We start from the raw sequence: 24268 nt of genomic DNA, 5'->3' as shown, positions 1-24268 counted from the left end.
TCCCCCACATCCTTCCCTTCCAAAACCCTCAGTTTGTTGCTCAGAGTCCACAGTCACTCATGGTTTGTCTCCCCTTCCAATTTCCTCCAATTCACTTTTCTTTTCCTTATCCCAAATGTCTTCTATGTTATTCCTTACGCTCCACAGGTAAGTGAAACTATATGATCATTGACTTTTCTGCTTGACGTATTTCACTCAGCATAATCTCCTCCAGTCCTGTCCATGTTGATGCAAAAGTTGGGTATTCATCCTTTCTGATGGAAGCATAATATTCCATTGTACATATGGATCATATATTCTTTATAAAACAGGCTCTTAAATCTAGAGAACAAAATGGTGGTTATCATAAGGTAGGTGCATAAGTGCATGGGGGATGGGTTTTATAAGTGATGCACATTAAGGGGAGCACTTTTGATGAACTCCAGATGTTGTATAGAAATGTTGAATCACTATACAGTACACCTGAAACTAATGTTACCTTGTATATGAGCTAACTGAAATTTAAAAGAGCACTTTATCCATTTGAGGTTGTCTTGTGTATGGGCTAAAAGAATGGGTCGGTTTCATTCTTCTGTATGTAGCTGTCCAATTTTCCAAAACGATTTATTGAAGAGACTATCCTTTTTCCACTGGATATTTTTCCCTGATTTGTCAAATCTTAGTTGACCATAGAGTTGAGGGTCAATTTCTGGAGTCTCGATTCCATTCCATTGATCTATGTCTCTGTTTTTGTGCCAATATCATGCTATCTTAGGGACCATAGCTTTGTAATATACCTAGAAGTCAGGCAACATGATGCTCCTAGCTTTGTTGTTCTTTTTCAACATCCCCTTGGTGATTTGGGGTCTTTTCTGGCTTCATACAACTTTTAGGATTGCTTGTTGTAGCTCACTGTGAGACAGGAATCCATCAAAATCTTAGAAGGAAACAGGCAGTAAACATTTTGAAATTGGCCACAGCAAATTCTTTCATAACACTTCTCCAAAGGCAAGGGAAATGAAAGCAAAAATGAGCTTTGGGACTTTATCAAGATAAAAACCATCTGCAAAGCAAATGACACAGTCAACAAAACTAAGAGACAACCCATGGAATGGGAGAAGATATTTGCAAATGACATAACAGAAAAACAGCTGGTATCCAACATCAATAAAAAACTTCTCAAACTCAACACCATCAAACAAAATAATCCCATCAAGAAATGGGCAGAAGACATTAACAGACACTTCTCTAGAGAAGATTTACAACAATATCTGGTGCATGATAAATAATGAATTAAAAAAAGAAAGTATAAAGGAAGGTGGATAAAGTTTTAAAAAATATAGAGCAAACGAGGCGGAGCCTGGGGAAGCCGCGGGCAGCCGTCCGCGGCCCGGGAGCTGCTGCTGCGGCGGCGGCGGGAGCGGCGGCCGCGGCTGCACCCGCGGTGCCAAGGCCGAGGCCAGGGTGCGAGCTAGGCTGACGTGCGGGATCCGCGTGGCTCGGCTGCAATGGCTCCTGCGGATGCCTGAGCGTCTGGGCTGGTGTGTGCGCAGCCTCGGCGAGGATGCGGCTTTTCCGATGGCTGCTGAAGCAGCCGGTGCCTAAGCAGATCGAACGCTACTCGCGTTTCTCGCCATCGTCACTCTCCATCAAGCAGTTCCTAGACTTCGGGAGAGATAATGCTTGTGAGAAAACTTCATATATGTTTCTATGGAAGGAGCTTCCCGTAAGACTGGCCAACACGATGGGAGAAGTTAATCTTCTGCCGGATAACTTGCTTAACCGCCCTTCGGTGGGGTTGGTTCAGAGTTGGTATATGCAGAGCTTTCTGGAACTTTTGGAATATGAGAATAAGAGCCCTGAAGATCCACAGGTCTTGGATAACTTTCTGCAAGTTCTGATTAAAGTGCGAAATAGACACAACGATGTGGTTCCTACAATGGCACAAGGAGTGATTGAATACAAAGAGAAATTTGGGTTTGATCCATTCATTAACAGTAACATCCAATATTTTCTGGATCGGTTCTATACCAACCGCATCTCTTTCCGCATGCTTATTAACCAGCACACACTTCTGTTTGGTGGTGACACTAACCCCGCTCATCCTAAACACATTGGAAGTATTGACCCCACCTGCAATGTGGCTGATGTTGTGAAAGATGCCTATGAAACTGCCAAGATGCTGTGTGAACAGTATCACCTGGTCACTCCAGAGCTGGAAGTGGAAGAATTCAATGCCAAAGCTCCAGACAAACCTATTCAGATAGTTTATGTGCCCTCACACCTGTTTCAGATGCTATTTGAGTTGTTCAAAAGTCAATGAGAGTGACAGTTGAACTATATGAAGACAGAAAAGAAGCCTACCCCTCTGTGAAAACCCTCGTTACTCTGGGTAAAGAAGACTTGTCCATTAAGATAAGTGACCAAGGTGGTGGTGTCCCACTTCGAAAAATAGACGACTTTTTTAACTACATGTATTCAACTGCTCCTAGATCCAGCCTGGAGCCTATGAGAGCCGCCCCTCTGACTGGATTTGGTTATGGCTTACCAATTTCTTGTCTGTATGCTAGATATTTCCAAGGAGATCTAAAACTCTATTCAATGGAAGGAGTTGGTACTGACGCTGTCATTTATTTAAAGGCACTTTCAGGAAAAAAATATTCAATGGAAAAAAGACAGTCTCTTCAATAAATGGTGCTGGGAAAACTGGACAGCGATATGTAGAAGAATGAAATTCAACCATTCTCTTACACCATACACAAAGATAAACTCGAAATGGATAAAAGACCTCAACGTGAGACAGGAATCTATCAGAATCCTAGAGGAGAACATAGGCAGTAACCTCTTCGATATCAGCCACAGCAACTTATTTCAAGATATGTCTCCAAAGGCCAAGGAAACAAAAGCGAAAATGAACTTTTGGGACTTCATCAAGATCAAAAGCTTCTGCACAGCAAAGGAAACAGTCAACAAAACAAAGAGGCAACCCACAGAATGGGAAAAGATATTTGCAAATGACAGTACAGACAAAAGGTTGATATCCAGGATCTATAAAGAACTTCTCAAACTCAACACACACAAAACAGATAATCATATCAAAAAATGGGCAGAAGATATGAACAGACACTTCTCCAACGAAGACATACAAATGGCTATCAGACACATGAAAAAATGTTCATCATCACTAGCCATCAGGGAGATTCAAATTAAAACAACATTGAGATACCACCTAACACCAGTTAGAATGGCCAAAATTAGCAAGACAGGAAACAACGTGTGTTGGAGAGGTTGTGGATAAAGGGGAACCCTCTTACACTGTTGGTGGGAATGCAAGTTAGTGCAGCCACTTTGGAGAACAGTGTGGAGATTCCTGAAGAAATTAAGAATAGAGCTTCCCTATGACCCTGCAATTGCACTGCTGGGTATTTACCCCAAAGATACAGATGTAGTGAAAAGAAGGGCCATTTGTACCCCAATGTTTATCGCAGCAATGGCTACGGTTGCCAAACTGTGGAAAGAATCAAGATGCCCTTCAACAGATGAATGGATAAGGAAGATGTGGTCCATATACACAATGGAGTATTATGCCTCCATCAGAAAGGACGAATACCCAACTTTTGTAGCAACATGGACGGGACTGGAAGAAATTATGCTGAGCGAAATAAGTCAAGCAGAGAGAGTCAAGTATCATATGGTCTCACTTATTTGTGGAGCATAACAAATAACATGGAGGACATGGGGAGATGGAGAGGAGAGGGAGTTGAGGGAAACTGGAAGGGGAGATGAACCATGAGAGACTATGGACTCTGAAAAACAACCAGAGGGTTATGAAGGGGCGGCGGGGATGGGGGGGGTGGGGGGTGGGGTGGGAGGTTGAGGAACCAGGTGGTGGGTAATAGGGAGGGCACGTACTGCATGGAGCACTGGGTGTGATGCCAAAACAATGAACACTGTTATGCTGTAAATAAACAAATAAAAATTAAAAAAAAAATAAAGGCACTTTCCAGTGAATCATTTGAGAGACTTCCAGTTTTCAATAAGTCCTCATGGTGTCATTACAAGACCACTCCCGAAGCTGATGACTGGAGCAATCCCAGCAGAGAACCAAGAGATGCCTCGAAAAACAAGGCAAAACAGGACAAGATCAAGACTAATAGAACTTTCTAGAGAACTGAATGCTCATATCCTCTCTGAGAAGAAAAAGGTTATCTTCTGCAAGTCAACCAGAGAGAACTCCTTTCCTCCACCAACTCTGAGCAATGCACTATAGTTACTCCAGTGCTTGAATGTGTAATTTCTCTATATGATCTGGACCTTTTCCACAAAAACCTTCCTGTAGCTGCTCCAGATCCACACTAAAGTAGTAACCTGAACAATTTTTCCTAGTACATTGTTGTGGTTTGGTTGACGCCTGTCATAAGAGAGCTCAGGGCCTCGTTAGCACTCTGGTGCCCTCATACCTTCCTCCTCCTTGTCATAGAGTCGAATGTCTCATTATCCCCAGGATTCTAAGCTTCTTTCTCATTCCAGATATAGCCAGTTTCTGCTGTTGCTCTTTGTGACCAAACACCATGGTTTTCCAAACCACCAGCTAAGGCCTGGGTGATCTGGAAGCTGAAGACACTAGCGGAGCGTATCTTGGTAATTCTGTCCCACGACCCTTCCTCTCCCATATGCGTCCTTTCTCACTCTGCGATTTCAGCTTTTGCCTTCTTCCATCTGATCTGAGTAAGGTGCGCTCCTTTCACCGTAGGTCTTATTCTCTGATGCATTGATTTTATTTTAAAATTCATTTGTGTACTTCCATTCTGTCAAATAAAGCATTCCAAAAGTAAAAAAAAAAAAATGTAGAGCAAAAAAAAAGTAGGTTGAAGGAATTTTTTTGTATTTTTATCAAATTCAGACTTTGAAACTTCAAGCTAGATCTCTTCAAGAAACCACAATTTCTTTCAACTCCTGCTTAAAAAGTGTGATGAGAAAGTAATTGAAACAGATTCTCGTGAAGGAACAAATAGCTTCCCTTGATACTCTTCCTGCTATCAACAACATTTCGTCATATAATTAGGAGCTGTTCATATTGTTTTTCCCTTTTAATTAGTTAATTTTTGGTAGCATTTCATTATGAAATGTATTTTTAAATACATGGCTACATACATACATACACACACACACAGAGATATAAACATAGGAATAAAGTTATTCCACTTATTCCTTCCACAAATCACTCATTAATCAACATAAATTTCTTAAACCCAAAGAATGTTTTAAACACGTTGATGGTTCCTGGGCCTTCAACGATAAATAGTGAGGAACCTAGGTCTTGTCTTCACAGAGCTTCAAACACACTGACAGACACCCAGAGGGGAGCACTCGAAAGTGACAACACCTTGTTATATATGCTAAGGAAGCAGCTTCACAGGGTCCTGTGAGCATGTTTGAGGGACACACAACAAAGGCTAGAGGATTCAGGAAAGGTTCCAAGATGAAAAGACATACAAAAGAGAACTTGCAAGGTGGAATCAAGTCAGCAGATAGAATCAAGTCAGCAGTGTGAATATGTTCACATCATTTGGTGTAAGAGTATTCATGCAAGAGAGAGTACATCACGAATGCCAGAGGGTGAAAATCAGTATGCAGGAAACCTCATGAATTCAGTGTGGCTGTAGTTGTTCATTCATCTATTCAATCAACAATTTTTTATTACACTGTCACTGTGTGTCAGGCAAAGTGCTAGACAGCAAGCTCATAAAAGGTAAATAGCAGAATATGAACTGGGAAAGACAGGAACAGAGAAGATGATGAAGAGTCTCATAATCCTGTTAAAGATTACCATGAATACACTGAGGCAAACATTGGAAGACCTTTTGATCGCACGAGTGATGCAGTCTGATTTCAGATTGGGATGATAACTGTATGGGTTATCAGTGTGGAAAATGTAATGAAGGGAACAAGAGTGACAGCACAATGTTACTGGAATGACATGAGTGTGAAAGGAAGGAACCCTGAAGTCTGGTGGTGCCAGTGAGGATGCAGAATGTGGTAGACACTGGTGTGTCCAGCCCCACTTCATAGCTTCTCTATGTCTGAGCTATTAAGAGCTCAGAGCTCTGTGTCCCACCTTCTATACAGTTAACCTAGGACAAAATTATAGGCTATGCCCACAATCCCAAGACCAGTAGGGACCAATGAATGACAGGCTGGTCCTGTTGCCTCAGCTGGAACCAGTCCTATATTACAATATATATCCCAGAGTTCTTATGGTGGCAGGATAAAGCCAAGCCCCTGCTGCAACCATAACCTTCTCTCTGTACTGTAGTCAGCTTCTCTCATCCCTTGTCCTTAGAAATCACTTTCATGGAAATACTCAACAGAGAATCTACTTCGGGAAACCAAACTATCAAAAAGATAGAAGATTTTAAGAAATAGTTAAAGAAATAAACAGAAGAACTTGAAAAGGGATGAATATATAAGAAACAAGTCATGGAGGAAAACCAGATTCTTCCTTAGATGACTGGGAGTTTGAGGGAACAGAGAAGATGAGTCTTTGCCAGTTTAAGTGGTTTCTCCCTCTTAATCTGAAGGGAGATTAATTAACTCTGCATTGCCTAAGGAAACTGTAATGCTCCTTTCCCAAGCTGTAGCCTTAAAAGAAAGAGCTGATTCTCCTCAGGACCTACCCCCCACCACGCTCTTTACTCCTAGACCTATAACTAAGACATGAGTCCCAGCAGACCTCAAAAGGTGAGGTTTCAAGTGTGACTGACCCATGAGGAGCACATGACATTCCAAAATAATGATGTGCTTTCTAGTTTGAATGGACAGAAATAGGATAATCATGGAAGAAACATAAAATTCACTCAAGCCAAATTTCTTGATATGTGTTCACTAAAAAGAGATTCTCCATTTAATATTGTAGCTGGGGAACTGAGTAAAAGTTAACAGGTTTTCTGCTTGGAGGTGAAATATGGACCAAATCGACCCATATTAAGCAAATTAGAATTTGACCTGTCTTGAGTATAGGAAAGGGAGAGATTGAAAGGCATAGGGAGGTTGGAATGTTAGAATGGATTCATCATTTGAGATCTGCTTAACTTCAGTGAGAGGGTCCAGAAGACATACCTTTTATCATGACTGTGAGAAATAAATTTGTCATGCTAGTCCCAGCACCCTTGAAAACCTCTGTGATCACTGTATTTTTGTAGACCAGATCATTAGTGTCACTGAACTGGGAAATCCTAATGCAAAGGGAGATAGTTTACCCCATGTAATAGTTGCCAAGTGGTAGCACTCAACTTCCTTAAAGGCAAAGTAGGCATGCTTCCCATAGAGGACAGAAGACTCAATACAACAGTCAGAATAATCAGTAAACTTCCAATGACGTAGGCACATACTGTGATGAGCACTGGATGTTAGATGTAACTAATAAATCTTTAAAAACTTCATCAAAAACTAATTATGTACTATACAGTGGCTAACTGAACATAAAAAAGAATATATTTATGATGAACACTGAGTAATGTAGAGAATTACTGAATTATGACATTGATTATCAGAAAGTAGTAGAACACCATAAGATAACTGTACTGGAATTAAACTTTGTTTTTTTTTTTTTGTTTTTTTTTAATATACTAAAAAATAATGACCTCCCAAGAAAAAGAGTGTTGGCTAGTGGGTAGTTTTTGCCAGTGATCCTGGAAGTCAAATATAGAGGAGGCTTATTCAAGTCTTTCTTGACCAGGGTTAGAAAATAAAAAAAAAAAGAAAGAAAGAAAAGAAAAGAAAGAAAGAAAAAGTCTAGGCAAAGAAAACAGAATTTTAGCATTTTTATTTTATTTTTATTGTGTTATGTTAGTCACCATACAATACATTAGTTATTGATGTAGTGTTCCAAGATTCATTGTTTACCTAAAACACCCATTGCTCCATGGAATACATGCCCTTCTTAGCAATCATCACATGGTTCACCAATTCCCCATCCCCTTTCCCTCTAAATCCTTCATTTTGTTTCTCAGAATAAAAAGTCTCTCATGGTTCAACTCCCATCCCTCCCATTTTCTTTTCCTTCTCCTAATGTCCTCCATGTTATTCCTTAAGTTCCACAAGTAAGAGAAATCATATGATAATTGCTTTTCTCTGCTTTACTTATTTCACTCAGCATAATCTCCTCTAGTCCAATCCATGTTGATGCAAAATTTGGGTATTCATTCTTTCTGATGGCTCAGAGATATTCCATTGGATGTATAGACCACACCTTCTTTAACCATTCATCTGTTGAAGGACATCTTGGCTCTTTCCACATTTTGACTATTGTGGAGTTGTTGTTATGAACATTGGGGTACAGATGTCCCTTCTTTTCACTGCATCTGAATCTTTGGAGTAAATATCCAGTAGTGCAATTGCTGGGTCATAAGGAGCTCTATTTTTTTTTTTCATTTTATTTATTTTTTCAGTGTAACAGTATTCATTCTTTTTGCACAACACCCAGTGCTCCATGCAAAACGTGCCCTCCCCATTACCCACCACCTGTTCCCCCAACCTCCCACCCCTGACCCTTCAAAACCCTCAGGTTGCCCCAACCTCCCACCCCTGACCCTTCAAAACCCTCAGGTTGTTTTTCAGAGTACATAGTCTCTAATGGTTCGCCTCCCCTCCCCAATGTCCATAGCCCGCTCCCCCTCTCCCAATCCCACCTCCCCCCAGCAACCCCCAGTATTTTTAACTTTTTGAGGAAACTCCACACTCTTTTCCAAAGTGGCTGTAACAACATGCATTTCCACCAACAGTGTAATAACATTCCCCTTTCTCCACATCCTCTCCAACATTTGTTGTTTCCTGCCATCTTAATTTTTGCCATTCTACCTGATGTTAGGGGGTATCTCACTGTGGTTTTGATTTGAAGTTCCCTGATGGCTAATGATGATGAACGTTTTTTTGTGTGTCTGCTAGTCATTTGTATGTGACTTCTCCAGGATTCTAACTTAATCATAAAAGCAGAGATTCATGGCCTCATACTCAATTCCCAGACTGGACCCAGTTTATAGACTCAAAATTCTATGAATAAAGGGGGGATTGGGTTTCCTTCACGAAAGAACTTGGGACATTGCTAAAAATGACTTAAAATAATCTTTTCCTTGAATTTCTCCAAAAGAGGCCTAAAGCCTTTTTTTATTCAAATTATGCACTGGAGGAAAGAAAATAAGCAACTATTGTAGGAAATTCTGGACACTCTCTTTGACCTGAAATTGATTGCTAGAAACCCATATCAGAAGTTTGATCCATCTGTCAGAACAGTAGCTTACAGAGGGCAATGTGATCATTGGAGTTTTACTTCCGACCTACTTTGTGCTGGGTCCAGTAGGTCACTGAACAAATTCTATGGTTACCTCCCCACCTCTAGAATGCATGATTTGAGTAGACATACTTTGCAATGGCAGAATCCCCACATTGGTTCCCTGGCATGTGAACAGAAGACTATTGTGGCTAAAAGCCAAGTTGGAGTCTCTAGAACTGCCTGACTTAGGAAAAGAATTCTCCAAAAGTGATAACCACATTCCTGGAGGAATCCGAGATTAGTGCCACCATCGAAAACTTGAAAGATGAAGAGGTGGTGATTCCCAAAACATGAACATTTAACTCACTTATTTGCCCTTCCCAGGAGATAGATGGATTTTGGAGAATGAGAGTAGGTATTTATTAGCTTAACCAGGTGGAAACTCCAGTAATTTATGACAGTTGTACCAGATATGGTTTCCTTGCTTGAAGAAATCAGGAGATTCTTTCTTACCTTGTAAACAACAAGTTACTTGATAATTGCATCTTATCTCCTTTTCAGTAAGCATCAACAGAAGCCATGTGATTTCAGCTTGCAAAGCCAGAAATAGGTCTTCACTGCCTACCTCTGGGGTGTTTCATCTTTTCAACACTATGTCATATTTTATTTCATAGGTAAATCTATTGTTTCTCATTCTGAAAGATATCCATATATGTCCATTATATTGATGACATTATGCTGAGTGGTTCTAATGCTCATGACTTAACTACTTTAAATTTAGTGGCAAGACTTCTGAGCCAGAGGTTGGAAAACAAATACAATTAAAATTCAGGGAACTGAAACTCAGTGAAATCTCCATGGCCCCAGTGATATAAAGCATATCAAGATATTTCCTTTGATGGAAAAGTGAAATAGGATAAAAACATAGAGGGGGAAAAGATCATAAGACACTCTTAACTATAGAGAAAACATGAAGGTTGCTGTAATGGAGGTGAGTGGAGTAAGGGGTAATTGGATGATGTGCTTTAAGGAGGGCAACTGATGTAATGAACACTGACTGCTATATACCACTGATGGATCACTAAATTCTGCCCCCAAATTAAGAATACATAACTTTAAATAAAACCAAAGAAAACAACAACAACAACAACAACAATGATATCTCTTTTAAGGTAAAGGGCTATTTTACTCCACCACTCTCCTCCAACACCAAAAACTGCACAATACCCAGTCAGCCTCTTAGGAGGTAGAAGGTACTTCATATGCGTGATTTACTCTGGGTTAGTTATCAAGTGACTCAAAAAGCTGCTAGTTTGCCTGGAGCTCAGAAAAAAGAGAAGACTCTGCCACAGATCCAGGCTCTGTCCCAAGCTTCTATTCAAGGTGGGTGTTAACAATTCATCACATCACACCCTACAATGCTTGATGTGTCATGAAGAAAAGGATGTTGTTGGAGTCTTTGGCAATCCTCCTTACATGAATTGCGCTGCAGGTACTCAGGATTTTGGAACAAATTCTTGCCATCCTGTACAGATAATCACTCTCCTTTTGAGAAATGACTCTTGATCTGCTACTGGGCCTTAGTAGAGACTAAACACCTAACCATGGACCATCAAATATCTGTGAAACCTGAACTTCTCATCATGAACTTGGTGTTTTCTGACTCATAGAATCATAAAGTTGGGTGAGCAAAGCAGTAATCTCTTATCAAATAGAATAGTCTTATTATATATAAGGTTTTGCTTTCCATGGATACACTTACTTGATGTTCAGAAGCAGATGATACTTCTTCTGACATATTAGGTAAAGTAGTAGCTTAATGCTACAACACAGTGCCTGCGTCATTCACCTCACTTCATCTTATCAGAACAATATTTTATCATCTCACATCATCACAGGAAGAAGGGTTAGCACAGTATAATCAGGTATTTTGAGAGAGAGAGAGAGAGAGAGATCATATTAATGAACTTTTTTTACAGTATATTGTTATAAATTTTCTATTTTATTATTATTGTTGTTACTCTCTTACTGCATCTCATTTATAAATTAAAAGTTATCTGAGGTACATATGTATAGAAATATCATAGTATATATAATATTCAGTACTATCCATAGTTTCAGGTATCACAGTGGGTCTTGAAACACATTGCTCCCCCCAGATAAGGAGTGACTAATGTATAGGTGATCTGCCCTAAACAGGAACAGAAAAAAATGTTACAAAAAAAGTGCCCAAATTCTCACATCCCCACTTTTACTGCCATGACTTCCCTGTCCCAGCCTGTGCCCAAGGCCTTATGAGGAGGTCACCATGATCAAGTGACAGAAGAAGAAACGATGTGGTCCTGATATACAGACAATTCTGCAGTGATGTGTTGGTATAGCTCAAAAGTGAATATATACAGCACTACAACTGCATTCTGAAAATCCATGAAAGTCAGTGGTGAAGGGAAATTCTTTCAATGGGTAGAACTTGAAGCAATGCACCTGATATTCACTTTCTTGGAAGGAGAAATGGCTGGATGTAGAAAGTATACTGATTCATGGGTTTTGGCCAAAGGTTTGGATGAATAATCAGGGACTTGAAAAAAAATATATTGGGTCATTGGTAACAAGAAAATTTGAGGAAGAGTCATGTTTCCATACCTTTCTGAATGAGTAAAAATGCACAAACATATTTATGTCCATTGGGAAGGCTCATCAAGGACTGACCAGCAGAGGAGGATTTGAAGAATCAAGTGGAAAGAATGACCCATTTTGTGAATAACAGTCAGCCTATTTCCCAGACACTCCTGTCATAGCATTAAGACTGCGGCTTGACCACATTAGGTAGCTCATGCATTTAAATCAATAGGCATAGAAGAAGGTTGCTGTACTGGCTGGGGTGATTGATTTTGGCAACCAAAGGGAAATTGGACTACTTCTCCACAATGGACATAAGAAAAAGTGTATCTAGAAAGCAGGAGATCCAATAGGACCACACTTAATATCATCATATCTGTGATTAAGGAGAATGGAAAAATACAACAACCTAAAATAGGCAGAACTATTAATGACCCAGACTCTTCAGTAATGAAGTTTTGTGTCACCCCATCAGCTAAAGAAGCATCACCAGTTTTGGTGCTTGTTGAAGGCACATTGAATATAGAATGGGTAACAAAAGAAAGTATTTATGAATTAATCATGTCACTGTTACAAAAATGAAGACTGTAATTATTGTATTTACTCCTTATATTATGAATGTGTTTGTGTGTGTGAATATATAGAGAGAGCAAAACCTTTGTTTTCTTCCCTTTTTTTTATTACCTTAACATGAAACTGTATATTGAATTTCTGTCATAGCACTTTAATATTCTCATTTGTCACTGTAGTATTTGTCTTACTGAATATCAAGGGGAAAGTAAAAATCACCCAAAATTTTAGCATATTTTCCTCTGGAACTTTTAGAGCATTTTCAGTTGTATGCAGGACTATGATGTTAGGCGGAATTATGACCTTGTGTTTTTATTATTTATTTATTTATTTATTTAATCTAGAGATTAAGTATGGTTTAAGGAGATGTGTCTAGGTGCTAGTGGGTAAACAATGAACTTGTACTGGTTAATTTTATGTGTTAACATGACTTGATCACAGTGTGCTCAAATACTGGTTCAACTATTGTTTTGGGTTGTTACTATAAGCTTTTTTGGATGATATTAATTTTGAATTGGTAGACTGAATAAAGTAGATTGCTTTCACTAATGTGTAGTCCTCATCAAACTAAAGGAAGTCCTGACAATTACAGAAGGTCAACCTCCCCTGAATAAGAGGGAAGTCTCCTACCTGAGAGCCTTCCAACTAACTATTAGCTTTCCCCATCTGGTGACTTGCCCTCTGACACATTAATTCTTCCCAATCTAAGGAGCTTTCTCCCTAGTGACCTGTACTGGGACATTGGCTTTTATTGGTTTATAGCAGTTTCTGGTCTTTACTCAAAATGGGACATAGACTGTACAGATATTGGACTTGCCAGCTTCCATATACGTGAAAGTCAATTCTTTTCAATAAATCTGTGTGTGTTTGTGTGTGTGTGTGTATTCTGATTTAAAATTTTCATGGATCAGGATACTCAATATTGTTTATAAGTCAATAATATCAGAAAAAATACACTTTTAATAAAACCCATATCAAAACTCCAATGGCAATTATTGAGGATATAGAAAAATCAGCTGACACTTCCATATGGAATCTCAAGGGATATTTAGTCAAAGAAAGAAAGAAAAAAATTTTGAAAAGAAAAAGTTGTGGGTCTCACATATCCTGAATTTAAAGCTTATAATAATGTTATAGTAATTAAAACATTGTGTTAAGAGCATTAAGACAGGTACACAGACAAATGGAATACATTGGAGAGCCCAGAAACACAACATCACCTATATGGTCACCTATCTACAAGGGTGTCAACATCATGTAATAGGAAAAGAATAGTTTTTTCAACAAATAGTTTGGAAAAAATAAAGATTCATGTACAAAAGAATAAAGGTAGGGCTTAACTTACATCCTATGCAAAATAAACACAAACTGGATCAAAGACCTAAGTATAATAGCTAAAACTCTAAAATATTTAGAAGAAAATAAGAATGAAAAAAGTTTCAATACATTACATTAGGAAATAATTTCCTGAATATGACACTCAAAAAAGCTTACAGAAGAAATAAATGAATAAATTGAATAAGGTCAAAGTGAAAAACTTCTATTCATCAAAGGCCCCAATCAATAGAGTGAAAAGGCAACTCATGGAATTCCTAAAACTCAGTATCAACAAAACTTCTGAATAAACGTTTATCAAAAAATATACATATAAATGGGCAAAGAGCAGATGAGAAAATACCCAACATCACTAAACACATATGTGCATACTGTTCATAAGAATATAAAAATGGTGGGGCCACTGTGAAAGACAGTATGACATTCCAGAAAGTCAACAATACAATGATGAAGTGATTTCTAATTTCCACTTCCAGGTATATAACAAAAGCATTGGAAGTGGGGATTGGAAGAGATATGTGTACCCTCATGTCCATATCAGCAACAGTCATATTAATAAAAGTAGTTAAGCAACCCAAGTGTCCACCAACATATGAACAAACAAAATGTGGTACACATACAATGAAATATTATTCAGCATAGAAAAGGAAGGTTCCTGAACCAAGGTACAACAGAGATACATTTTGATGACATATTACATGATATAAGCCATTTACGTTTAAAAAAATTCATATTTTATAACAGGTTTATATTAACAGGGAAATTGTGAAAAAGAGATTTCCCACATGCTCTGTGCTTAGTTTCATTTGTTACCATCTTACATAGAAGTGTATATTAATTCACAAGTAATTAACTTCATGGGAACACATTATTTTTAACCAACAACCATTATTTTATTCAGATTACTTTCACTAATGGCATTTTTCTTCTCCAGAATCTCATCCAGCATACCACATTAAATTCAGTTGACATATCTTCTTCAGCACCTCCAGGCATTGAGTTTCTCTAGATATCCTCTTATTTATTTCAAGTGCAATTAACATAGAGCATTTTATTACTTTCAGGTGTGTAAAATAATGATTCTATTTTTCTACAGCTAACGCAGTGCCCATCACAATAACTGCACAACTGTTTTTGTTTTTGATGAACTTGACTGTTTTGAGCAGAACTAGTGAGACATTTTATATAAAAACCTTCACTTGGGATTTGTTTGATATTTTACTCGATTGGACAGGGGTTAAGGGTTACTAGGAGAAAGATCACAGAGGCCAAGTTCCATTTACATCAGATCATGCCAGTGGGTACATACTTTCAATGTGAATCATTAAAGTAGTGTTTTCCACATTTCTCCTTTCTAAAATTACTGCTTCCATCCCACTCCACAGTAAGCCTTTTGGATGGAACTCATTTTTGTACACTCTACAAATAAGAGACTGAGAATTAGCCTACAATCCTTTGAGAGCAGAGTAACTCCAGTATCATACAGATTCTTTCATTATGGGAGATTTGTCTATTTTCCACTATTGATTACTTACTTATTTAAGTGTTTAATATCATTATGAACTTGTGGATTATTTAAACTAAGAGTTATATTTCAATTCAGTGTCACATTTTTTGATTCCTCAATTTTTTCCAGCTTTTGTCAACAGGGGCTCTTCCCATTGCTCTTGGGTCCCTTTGCCATAGTCTCATCAGAGAGAGGGTGTGTGTGTGTGTGTGTGTGTTAGCACTTCCTTACCTTCCATTACTCCAAGGTGCTCTAGTTCATCTTTTACATTCCCTGCCCCAGACCTAGAATCAGCCATTTACTTACGAAATTCTATTCATTTTCTTGGTAAATGGTATGAAGAACCATGCCCTGGCCACCAGAGCACTACGTAATCACTGTTCTTATTTATTTATTCATTTTATTCTAGCCAAAAGAAGTCCTTTATGACCCAAATAATCATTTTTAATTCCAAGAAGAGATCACCTTTTTCCCATAACCTATTAATACATGTTGAGACTTAAGTTCTTTACTACTTCTAGCTCAGGATTCTTTTTTTCCCCCCTTTTATTTCTTTTCAGCATAACAGTATTCATTGTTTTTGCACCACACCCAAGCAATACGTGCCCTCCTTAATACCCACCACCTGGTTCCCCCAACCTTCCACCCCCTACCCCTTCAAAACCCTCAGGTTGTTTTTCAGAGTCCATAGTCTCTCATGGTTCACCTCCCCTTCCAATTTCCCTCAACTCCTTTTTCCTCTCCATCTCCCCGTGTCCTCCATGTTATTTGTTATGCTCCACAAATAAGTGAAACCATATGATGATTTCCTCTCTCTACTTGACTTATTTCACTCAGCATAATCTCTTCTAGTCCTGTCCATGTTGCTACAAAAGTTGGGTATTCATCCTTTCTGATGGAGGCATAATACTCCATCATGTATATGGACCACATCTTCCTTATTCATTCATCCGTTGAAGGACATCTTGGTTCTTTCCACAGTTTGGCGACCATGGCCATTGCTGCTGTAAACATTGGGGTACAGATGGCCCTTATTTTCACTCCATCTGTATCTTTGGGGTAAATACCCAGTAGTGCTCTATTTTTAATTTCTTGAGGAATATCTACAGTGTTCTCCAAAGTGGCTGCACCAACTTGCATTCCCACTAACAGTGTAAGAGGGTTCCCCTTTCTCCACATCCTCTCCAACACGTGTTGTTTCCTGTCTTGCTAATTTTGGCCATTCTAACTGGTGTAAAGTGGTATCCCAATGTAGTTTTCCCTGATGGCTAGTGATGATGAACATTTTTTCATGTTTCTGATAACCATTTGTATGTCTTTATTAGAGAAGTGTCTGTTCATATCTTATGCCCATTTTTTGATATGATTATCTATTTTGTGTGTGTTGAGTTTGAGAAGTTCTTTGTAGAATGGAGGGGGCAAAAAAGGAACAACAACAATAACAAAAAAGGAATGGAGATTTCAGGGAATTACCTTCCCCAGACTCCAATATTTTGCATCACTCATGTTTAAATACCATGGCAGGAAAGGAAAAGAGGGGAGCATTTCCCAGTCAACATTCCATGTGAGATTTGATTTCAGAAAGTGTGGGATGAATCCAGGATCAACTTCTTTAGTCATGGAGGTGTGAACCGGAGCTTCACCGACATCAAATGAGATTAGATAGAATTTTAGAAACAGTTTATTTTTTTTAATTCTCATTTGAGCAGAGTAGCCAAATTACCTTGAGAAGAATGGAGAACTGAACAGCAAAACCTTCAAGTAAACTCCTATCAAAGCTGCTAAGATTTGTGTTAGGCATTAACATAGCTGCACATATAACTCACAGAAAATTAATCTGATCAATGCCACAGGGTGCATCTGACACATAAAAGCCATTTGTGGAAGGATAGAAAGTTTAGGGAATTTTCTAGACATAGATTACAATGGAAACTGAGAACACCAAATGATAGAAATGCACAGCAGCTCCTGGTGGAGAGATAAGCAAAGAGAAATAATATCTATTTGAGTGTCCAAGGAAGTGCTCCATGGAGATAATGATTTTACTTGGGATGGAGCAGCTTCCCTTTTCAGTGGTAAGTGAGTATTGGATGGGACTGAAAACTATTGGATTGTATCAACAGGAAATTCTCCTACATCTTTGATTCCCTTTATTAATACTTATTAATAAATATATACTTTCTTTCTGGATGATAAATTTAGCAGTAAACAGATAAAAATTGTCTCTCTTATGTTGCTTCCTTTGAATGTAAGCCTCTCTTATATCTGTTATTGTGTGAACTACACAAATGTCTCAGTCCGTATCTCTATTATATAGATAGATCAATAGGTGTGGATGGATAAGGATGATAGATAGATGATGATAGATGGTTTATAGGAAGATGGATAGGTGGATGATAAATACAGCATATATCAATAATTAGATGGGTGGATAGAAACAAAGATACCTTTTTATAATATTTAACTGTTAGAAACCACAGTCACGTTTTCACTCCTGTTTGCTGAAGAGTTGGACAAAGAGCAAATCTGAAAAACTCCTAAGAGTGCAGGGAAATAATAGTGAATGGCAGTGTGGTTGGGACATGATGTGGTTAAGAGCTGTGAGTCCAGAACTGTCTCTACAGTGAATCACCCTCTCTGGTCCTAGGAATCTTGCTGTCCCTGCAGCCTATGTCAGAAGACAGTTGTTAAGAACCACTAATATACCAACATGATTAATAAACCATCTACTAAGAGAAGGTATTTAAAAGCTTTATTTTTAATGCAGCACCATTATGATGTATTTTCAACAACCAAAGGGGGTATTTTAAAAAGTAATTAATCCACCTAGCTTTGATTCCAAGAATGCAATTTCCATACCCAGATGATACAATTATTATGCTGTCCCCATTCTCTCTTAAATAAAATGAATGGATATGAGTCCATGTGTGTGTATGTATGAAATATATTATTCTGTAGGTAATCAAAATATTACCATCCTCAGCATACAATTCAGAACTCTATCACTTTTCAGCATATTTTAGAAAGCTTTGCATATATACCCACTACATTTTTTAATGATCACATAAAATACCATCCCTGATTCATTAAGCTTCCTTCTTATGGGCATTGAAGTGGTCTCTGACCATTTGCCAACAAGGAGAGGACTGCTGTGATTGTCTTTGTGCCTCTGAGTGAGATTACTTGCAGCATATGGAAATGCCAGACCTGTGTCTATGTGACATTGAAGTATCAATGCTGAAAATCACTCCCTGAGAGATTGCATCCCCTTAAACTCCTACCAAGAATGTGTGGGATCAATTGTTTCCTACATCATTTTCATCTGTGTTTGTTAAAATACATGTATCAAAAAGATCACTTTATTAATACGATAGGTGAAAGGATATAGAATTGGAATTTAAATTGAATATATTTTTCTGTGAATGAAATTGATAATCTTTTCAAACTATGTTTATAAGGAAATTTTCTTTTTGTAATCACCTCTTTGGTCCATTTTCATTTGCATTTATTTTTAAGATTTTGTCAATTTATTTTGAGACAAAGAGAGATAGATCCTGAACAGGGAAAGAAGCAGAGGGAGAGGGTGAGGTAGAATCTTAAGCTGCTTCCATGCCCAGCATGGAGCCCAGCGGTGGACTCAAATACATAATCCTGAGATCACAACCTGAGTGGAAATCAAGAGTGGGACACAAATGACTGAGACATCCAGGCATGCTATTCTTTGTGTTTTAAAAGATTGACCTCTGAAATCCATTTATATTTGATAAAATTGTGCTTTTCTCTGTAATACATGATGTAAATATACTTAAATAAAATAAGATTTTTATTGTGGTACCATTTGGAAAATATATGTAAATAGGATGGTGAAGGTTTATTCCAAATGTTTCATATATATAAATAAATATTAGTTCCCTTCTTGTTTCTTTTTTTTAATATTTATTTTTATTTGTTTATTCACAGCATAACAGTGTTCATTGTTTTGGCATCACACCCAGTGCTCCATGCAGTACGTGCCCTCCCTATTACCCACCACCTGGTTCCTCAACCTCCCACCCCACCCCACCCCCCTGCCGCCCCTTCATAACCCTCTGGTTGTTTTTCAGAGTCCATAGTCTCTCATGGTTCATCTCCCCTTCCAGTTTCCCTCAACTCCCTCTCCTCTCCATCTCCCCATGTCCTCCATGTTATTTGTTATGCTCCACAAATAAGTGAGACCATATGATACTTGACTCTCTCTGCTTGACTTATTTCACTCAGCATAATTTCTTCCAGTCCCGTCCATGTTGCTACAAAAGTTGGGTATTCGTCCTTTCTGATGGAGGCATAATACTCCATTGTGTATATGGACCACATCTTCCTTATCCATTCATCTGTTGAAGGGCATCTTGGTTCTTTCCACAGTTTGGCAACCGTAGCCATTGCTGCGATAAACATTGGGGTACAAATGGCCCTTCTTTTCACTACATCTGTATCTTTGGGGTAAATACCCAGCAGTGCAATTGCAGGGTCATAGGGAAGCTCTATTCTTAATTTCTTCAGGAATCTCCACACTGTTCTCCAAAGTGGCTGCACTAACTTGCATTCCCACCAACAGTGTAAGAGGGTTCCCCTTTCTCCACATCCTCTCCAACACACGTTGTTTCCTGTCTTGCTAATTTTGGCCATTCTAACTGGTGTTAGGTGGTATCTCAATGTTGTTTTAATTTGAATCTCCCTGATGGCTAGTGATGATGAACATTTTTTCATGTGTCTGATAGCCATTTGTATGTCTTCGTTGGAGAAGTGTCTGTTCATATCTTCTGCCCATTTTTTGATATGATTATCTGTTTTGTGTGTGTTGAGTTTGAGAAGTTCTTTATAGATCCTGGATATCAACCTTTTGTCTGTACTGTCATTTGCAAATATCTTCTCCCATTCCGTGGGTTGCCTCTTTGTTTTGTTGACTGTTTCCTTTGCTGTGCAGAAGCTTTTGATCTTGATGAAGTCCCAAAAGTTCATTTTTGCTTTTGTTTCCTTGGCCTTTGGAGACATATCTTGAAATAAGTTGCTGTGGCTGATATCGAAGAGGTTACTGCCTATGTTCTCCTCTAGGATTCTGATAGATTCCTGTCTCATGTTGAGGTCTTTTATCCATTTCGAGTTTATCTTTGTGTTCGGTGTAAGAGAATGGCAAAGACCCTACCAAAAAGGAGAATTTCAGACCAATATCACTGATGAATATGGATGCAAAGATTCTCAACAAGATCCTAGCAAACAGGATCCAGCAGCACATTCAAAAGATTATCCACCATGACCAGGTGGGATTCATCCCTGGGTTGCAAGGTTGGTTCAACATTCGCAAATCAATCAGTGTGATAGAACACATCAATAAGAGAAGAGAGAAGAACCACATGGTCCTCTCAATTGCTGCAGAAAAAGCATTTGACAAAATCCAGCATCCGTTCCTGATGAAAACGCTTCAAAGTATAGGGATAGAGGGAACATTCCTGAACTTCATAAAATCTATCTATGAAAGACCCACAGCAAATATCATCTTCAATGGGAAAAAGCTTGCAGCCTTCCCGTTGAGATCAGGAACACGACAAGGATGCCCACTCTCACCACTCTTGTTCAACATAGTATTAGAAGTTCTAGCAACGGCAATCAGACAACAAAGAGAAATAAAATGTATCCAAATTGGCAAGGAAGAAGTCAAACTCTCTCTCTTCGCAGATGACATGATTCTTTATATGGAAAACCCCAAAGACTCCACCCCCAAACTACTAGAACTCATACAGCAATTCAGTAACGTGGCAGGATACAAAGTCAATGTACAGAAATCAGTGGCTTTCTTATACACCAACAATGAAAATACAGAAAGGGAAATTAGAGAATCGATTCCATTTACTATAGCACCAAGAACCATAAGATACCTGGGCATAAACCTAACCAAAGAAGTAAAGGACCTATACTCGAGGAACTACAGAACACTCATGAAAGAAATTGAAGAAGACACAAAAAGATGGAAGACTGTTCCATGCTCTTGGATTGGAAGAATAAACATTGTTAAAATGTCTATACTGCCTAGAGCAATCTATACTTTTAATGTCATTCTGATCAAAATTCCACCGATATTTTTCAAAGAGCTGGAGCAAATAATCCTAAAATTTGTATGGAGCCAGAAGAGACCCCGAATTGCTAAGGAAATGTTGAAAAACAAAAGCAAAACTGGCGGCATCACATTACCCGATTTCAAGCTTTACTACAAAGCTGTGATCACCAAGACAGCGTGGTACTGGCATAAAAACAGACACATAGACCAGTGGAACAGAGTGGAGAGCCCAGGTATGGACCCTCAACTCTATGGTCAAATAATCTTCGACAAAACAGGAAAAAATATTCAATGTAAAAAAGACAGTCTCTTCAATAAATGGTGCTGGGAAAACTGGACAGCGATATGTAGAAGAATGAAACTCGACCATTCCCTTCTTGTTTCTATCTTCTCTTACTGAAGCCAGGATATGGGATACTACAGGAAATAGATTCCAGGAATTCTGTTGAAAAGATTCAGCTATGACTTGAAGGTTTCTTAGCTCATTTTCTAAATCCCTGATACTAAAAATAACATGTAATTAAAAAAAACCTATTTTGATTCATGCCAAATGTTCTCTATCATTGATTATAGTCTCAGTTACTCTTTGTGTCTTAAAAAATATATCCTGAAAGACCCACTAAAATATTAGCAATGTGAAGAATGTAACTTTGGACAACATAATACAATATAAAAATGTAAAAAGTTTATGATAGAAACTGATTTTAAAACTCTAAACAACTAGAAATTATTGTGTGTTAAAGTACAGGAAATAAACAGTCAAGCTGACAGATTGAAATGAATTTCATGATGGACTGGACCAAATGACTGAATGTTCACAGCTAAAATATTGTTTGTTTCTCTCTTGTTCTCTCCCTTTCTCTCTCATGTCTATCTCTCTTTTAGGTGTCATTATGGAAAACACTCTCAAAAGTTCTACATCATTCCTTGATTGTTCAGAATACTTACTAGAAGATACTTCAGAACTGAACTACGAAGCTCAAATAGTATGAAAGAACATTAGGCAAATCATGCATGAATTTTCTCCATTTATCCTGTCCTAATAGGTCCTTGCTGTAAACTAAAGACATTCACTTCAGAAAGATGCCATCTCAGACCAATCCCCTAAGTTAATGTTTATTATGCCTGAGGAATCACATGCTCTTTTATTATTGGTATATTTCATTGTTTCCATAAGCACTCTGGTGAATATATTGTGAGCAAATATTATGATTCCCACCTTATTCAGAAGAAAACAACGCAGAAGGTAAGGGATTACACACTGGTAATTGACATATCCATGGTCATAGGGATTTGATCTCCAAACAGAGTCGTCATTTCATAATACTTTATATGTGTAGATTATTTCTAATCTTCCATTTCTCCACTTTGCCTAAAATACTGCAACAAAATAACAGTGTAACTGAGTTCATTCTGTTAGGATTGACCCAAAATCCCATGAGACAGAAAATGGTATCTGTAATCTTCTTCATTTTCTATGTGGGAACCATGGTAGGGAATTTGTACATTATTGTGACCATCAAGTCCAGCAGGACACTTGGGAACCCCATGTACATTTTCCTATTTTATTTGTCCCTTGCTGATTCCTGTTTCTCAACTTCCATAGTCCCCAGACTAATTGTGGATTCACTCTCTGCAAAAAGAATCATAACCTACCATGAGTGCATGATTCAAGTCTTTGCCCTACATTTATTTGGCTGTATGGAGATCGTTGTGCTCATCTTCATGGCTGCTGATTGTTATGTGGCCATCTGTAAGCCCTTACATTATCCAACCATCATGAGACGACAGGTCTACACTGTCCTTATCATTCTTGCATGGATAGGGTATTATATCCATTCTATATCCCAGATTATCCTGGCCTTGAGACTGCCTTTCTGTGGACCCAATTTGATTGATCATTACTGCTGTGATTTGCAACCCTTGCTGAAACTTGCTTGTATGGACAACCATATGATCAACCTACTGTTGGTGTCTAATAGTGGGGCCATTTGCTCAAGCAGTTTTGTGATTCTGATGATCTCATACATTGTCATCTTGCATTCCCTGAGAAATCACAGTTGAGAAGGGAGGAAAAAAAATCTCTCTACTTGCATTTCTCACATCATTGTAGTAATCTTATTCTTTGGTCCATGTACATTCATATATACACACGCCCCCAAATTCTTTCCCCATGGACAAGATGGTGGTTCTATTTTATACTATTGGGACCCCTTTTCTCAACCCGTTTATCTACACACCAACGAATGCAGAAGTGAAAAATGTCATGAGATACCTATGGCACATCACAACTACCTCAGAAAGCAAGAGATAAATTGAGGTTTTTTTTTTTTATTCCATAATCTGTATAGATATTAAATGCAATGGTGTGTATTCTCACTTGACCAATGCACTCTATTACAATGCACCTGATTTCCTTACTTTTTTCTGTACTTCTGCCCTCAAACTAGGAGCTTCCCTCATATCAACAGCCTGTTTCTTACTTTTCACTTTACTTTACTCTAGTTTTTCATGAGAACTCAGTTCTGACATTGCTGATTATGAAATACTCCTCACATTTCAGTCTACACTCTGGTTTGATAAGGAGAAAGATATTTATACAATCACAACTGGTCAAACAGTGAGCATCCATAAATGAAGAATGGCCTGTAGTCTATGATTTGTAATTCTCTCTAGAGTAAACTTCAAATAAGGTGTTCTGCTTTCACTTGAACACATTTAAAACAAAGGAATTAACTTTGTGGGTTTAGAAATTTTTTTCAGTATATCATTAGTTTATCTTAATAAGTTCCACATGAATGAACCAAAGGCCAAAAAGATTGTAAGAACTATATGTCACTTATTTCATAAACAATTTCTCTTATTGTTTCCTTTAACTATCAGGATAATTGAAGCA

At 38.2% G+C, this 24268-nt stretch overlaps 1 protein-coding gene and 1 pseudogene across 1 annotated transcript; both read left to right on the top strand.

The window, feature by feature from the left end:
• Positions 1 to 1508: 1508 nt before the first annotated feature.
• On the top strand, positions 1509 to 4343 carry LOC123949115 (pyruvate dehydrogenase (acetyl-transferring) kinase isozyme 3, mitochondrial-like). Its single transcript, XM_046016446.1, is given in 3 exon segments — positions 1509 to 2291; positions 2294 to 2619; positions 3976 to 4343. Coding segments are annotated over 3 exon segments (1245 nt in total). The 5' UTR covers positions 1509 to 1543; the 3' UTR covers positions 4147 to 4343.
• Positions 4344 to 22704: 18361 nt separating this feature from the next.
• Positions 22705 to 23686, top strand: LOC123948641 (annotated as a pseudogene).
• The last annotated feature ends 582 nt before the right edge of the window (positions 23687 to 24268 follow it).

This window comes from Meles meles, chromosome 8, assembly GCF_922984935.1.
Source record: "Meles meles chromosome 8, mMelMel3.1 paternal haplotype, whole genome shotgun sequence".
NCBI classification, from domain to species: domain Eukaryota; kingdom Metazoa; phylum Chordata; class Mammalia; order Carnivora; family Mustelidae; genus Meles; species Meles meles.
The sequence above is the reverse complement of the archived record's forward strand: the minus strand, read 5'-3'. Positions and strand labels throughout refer to the sequence as shown.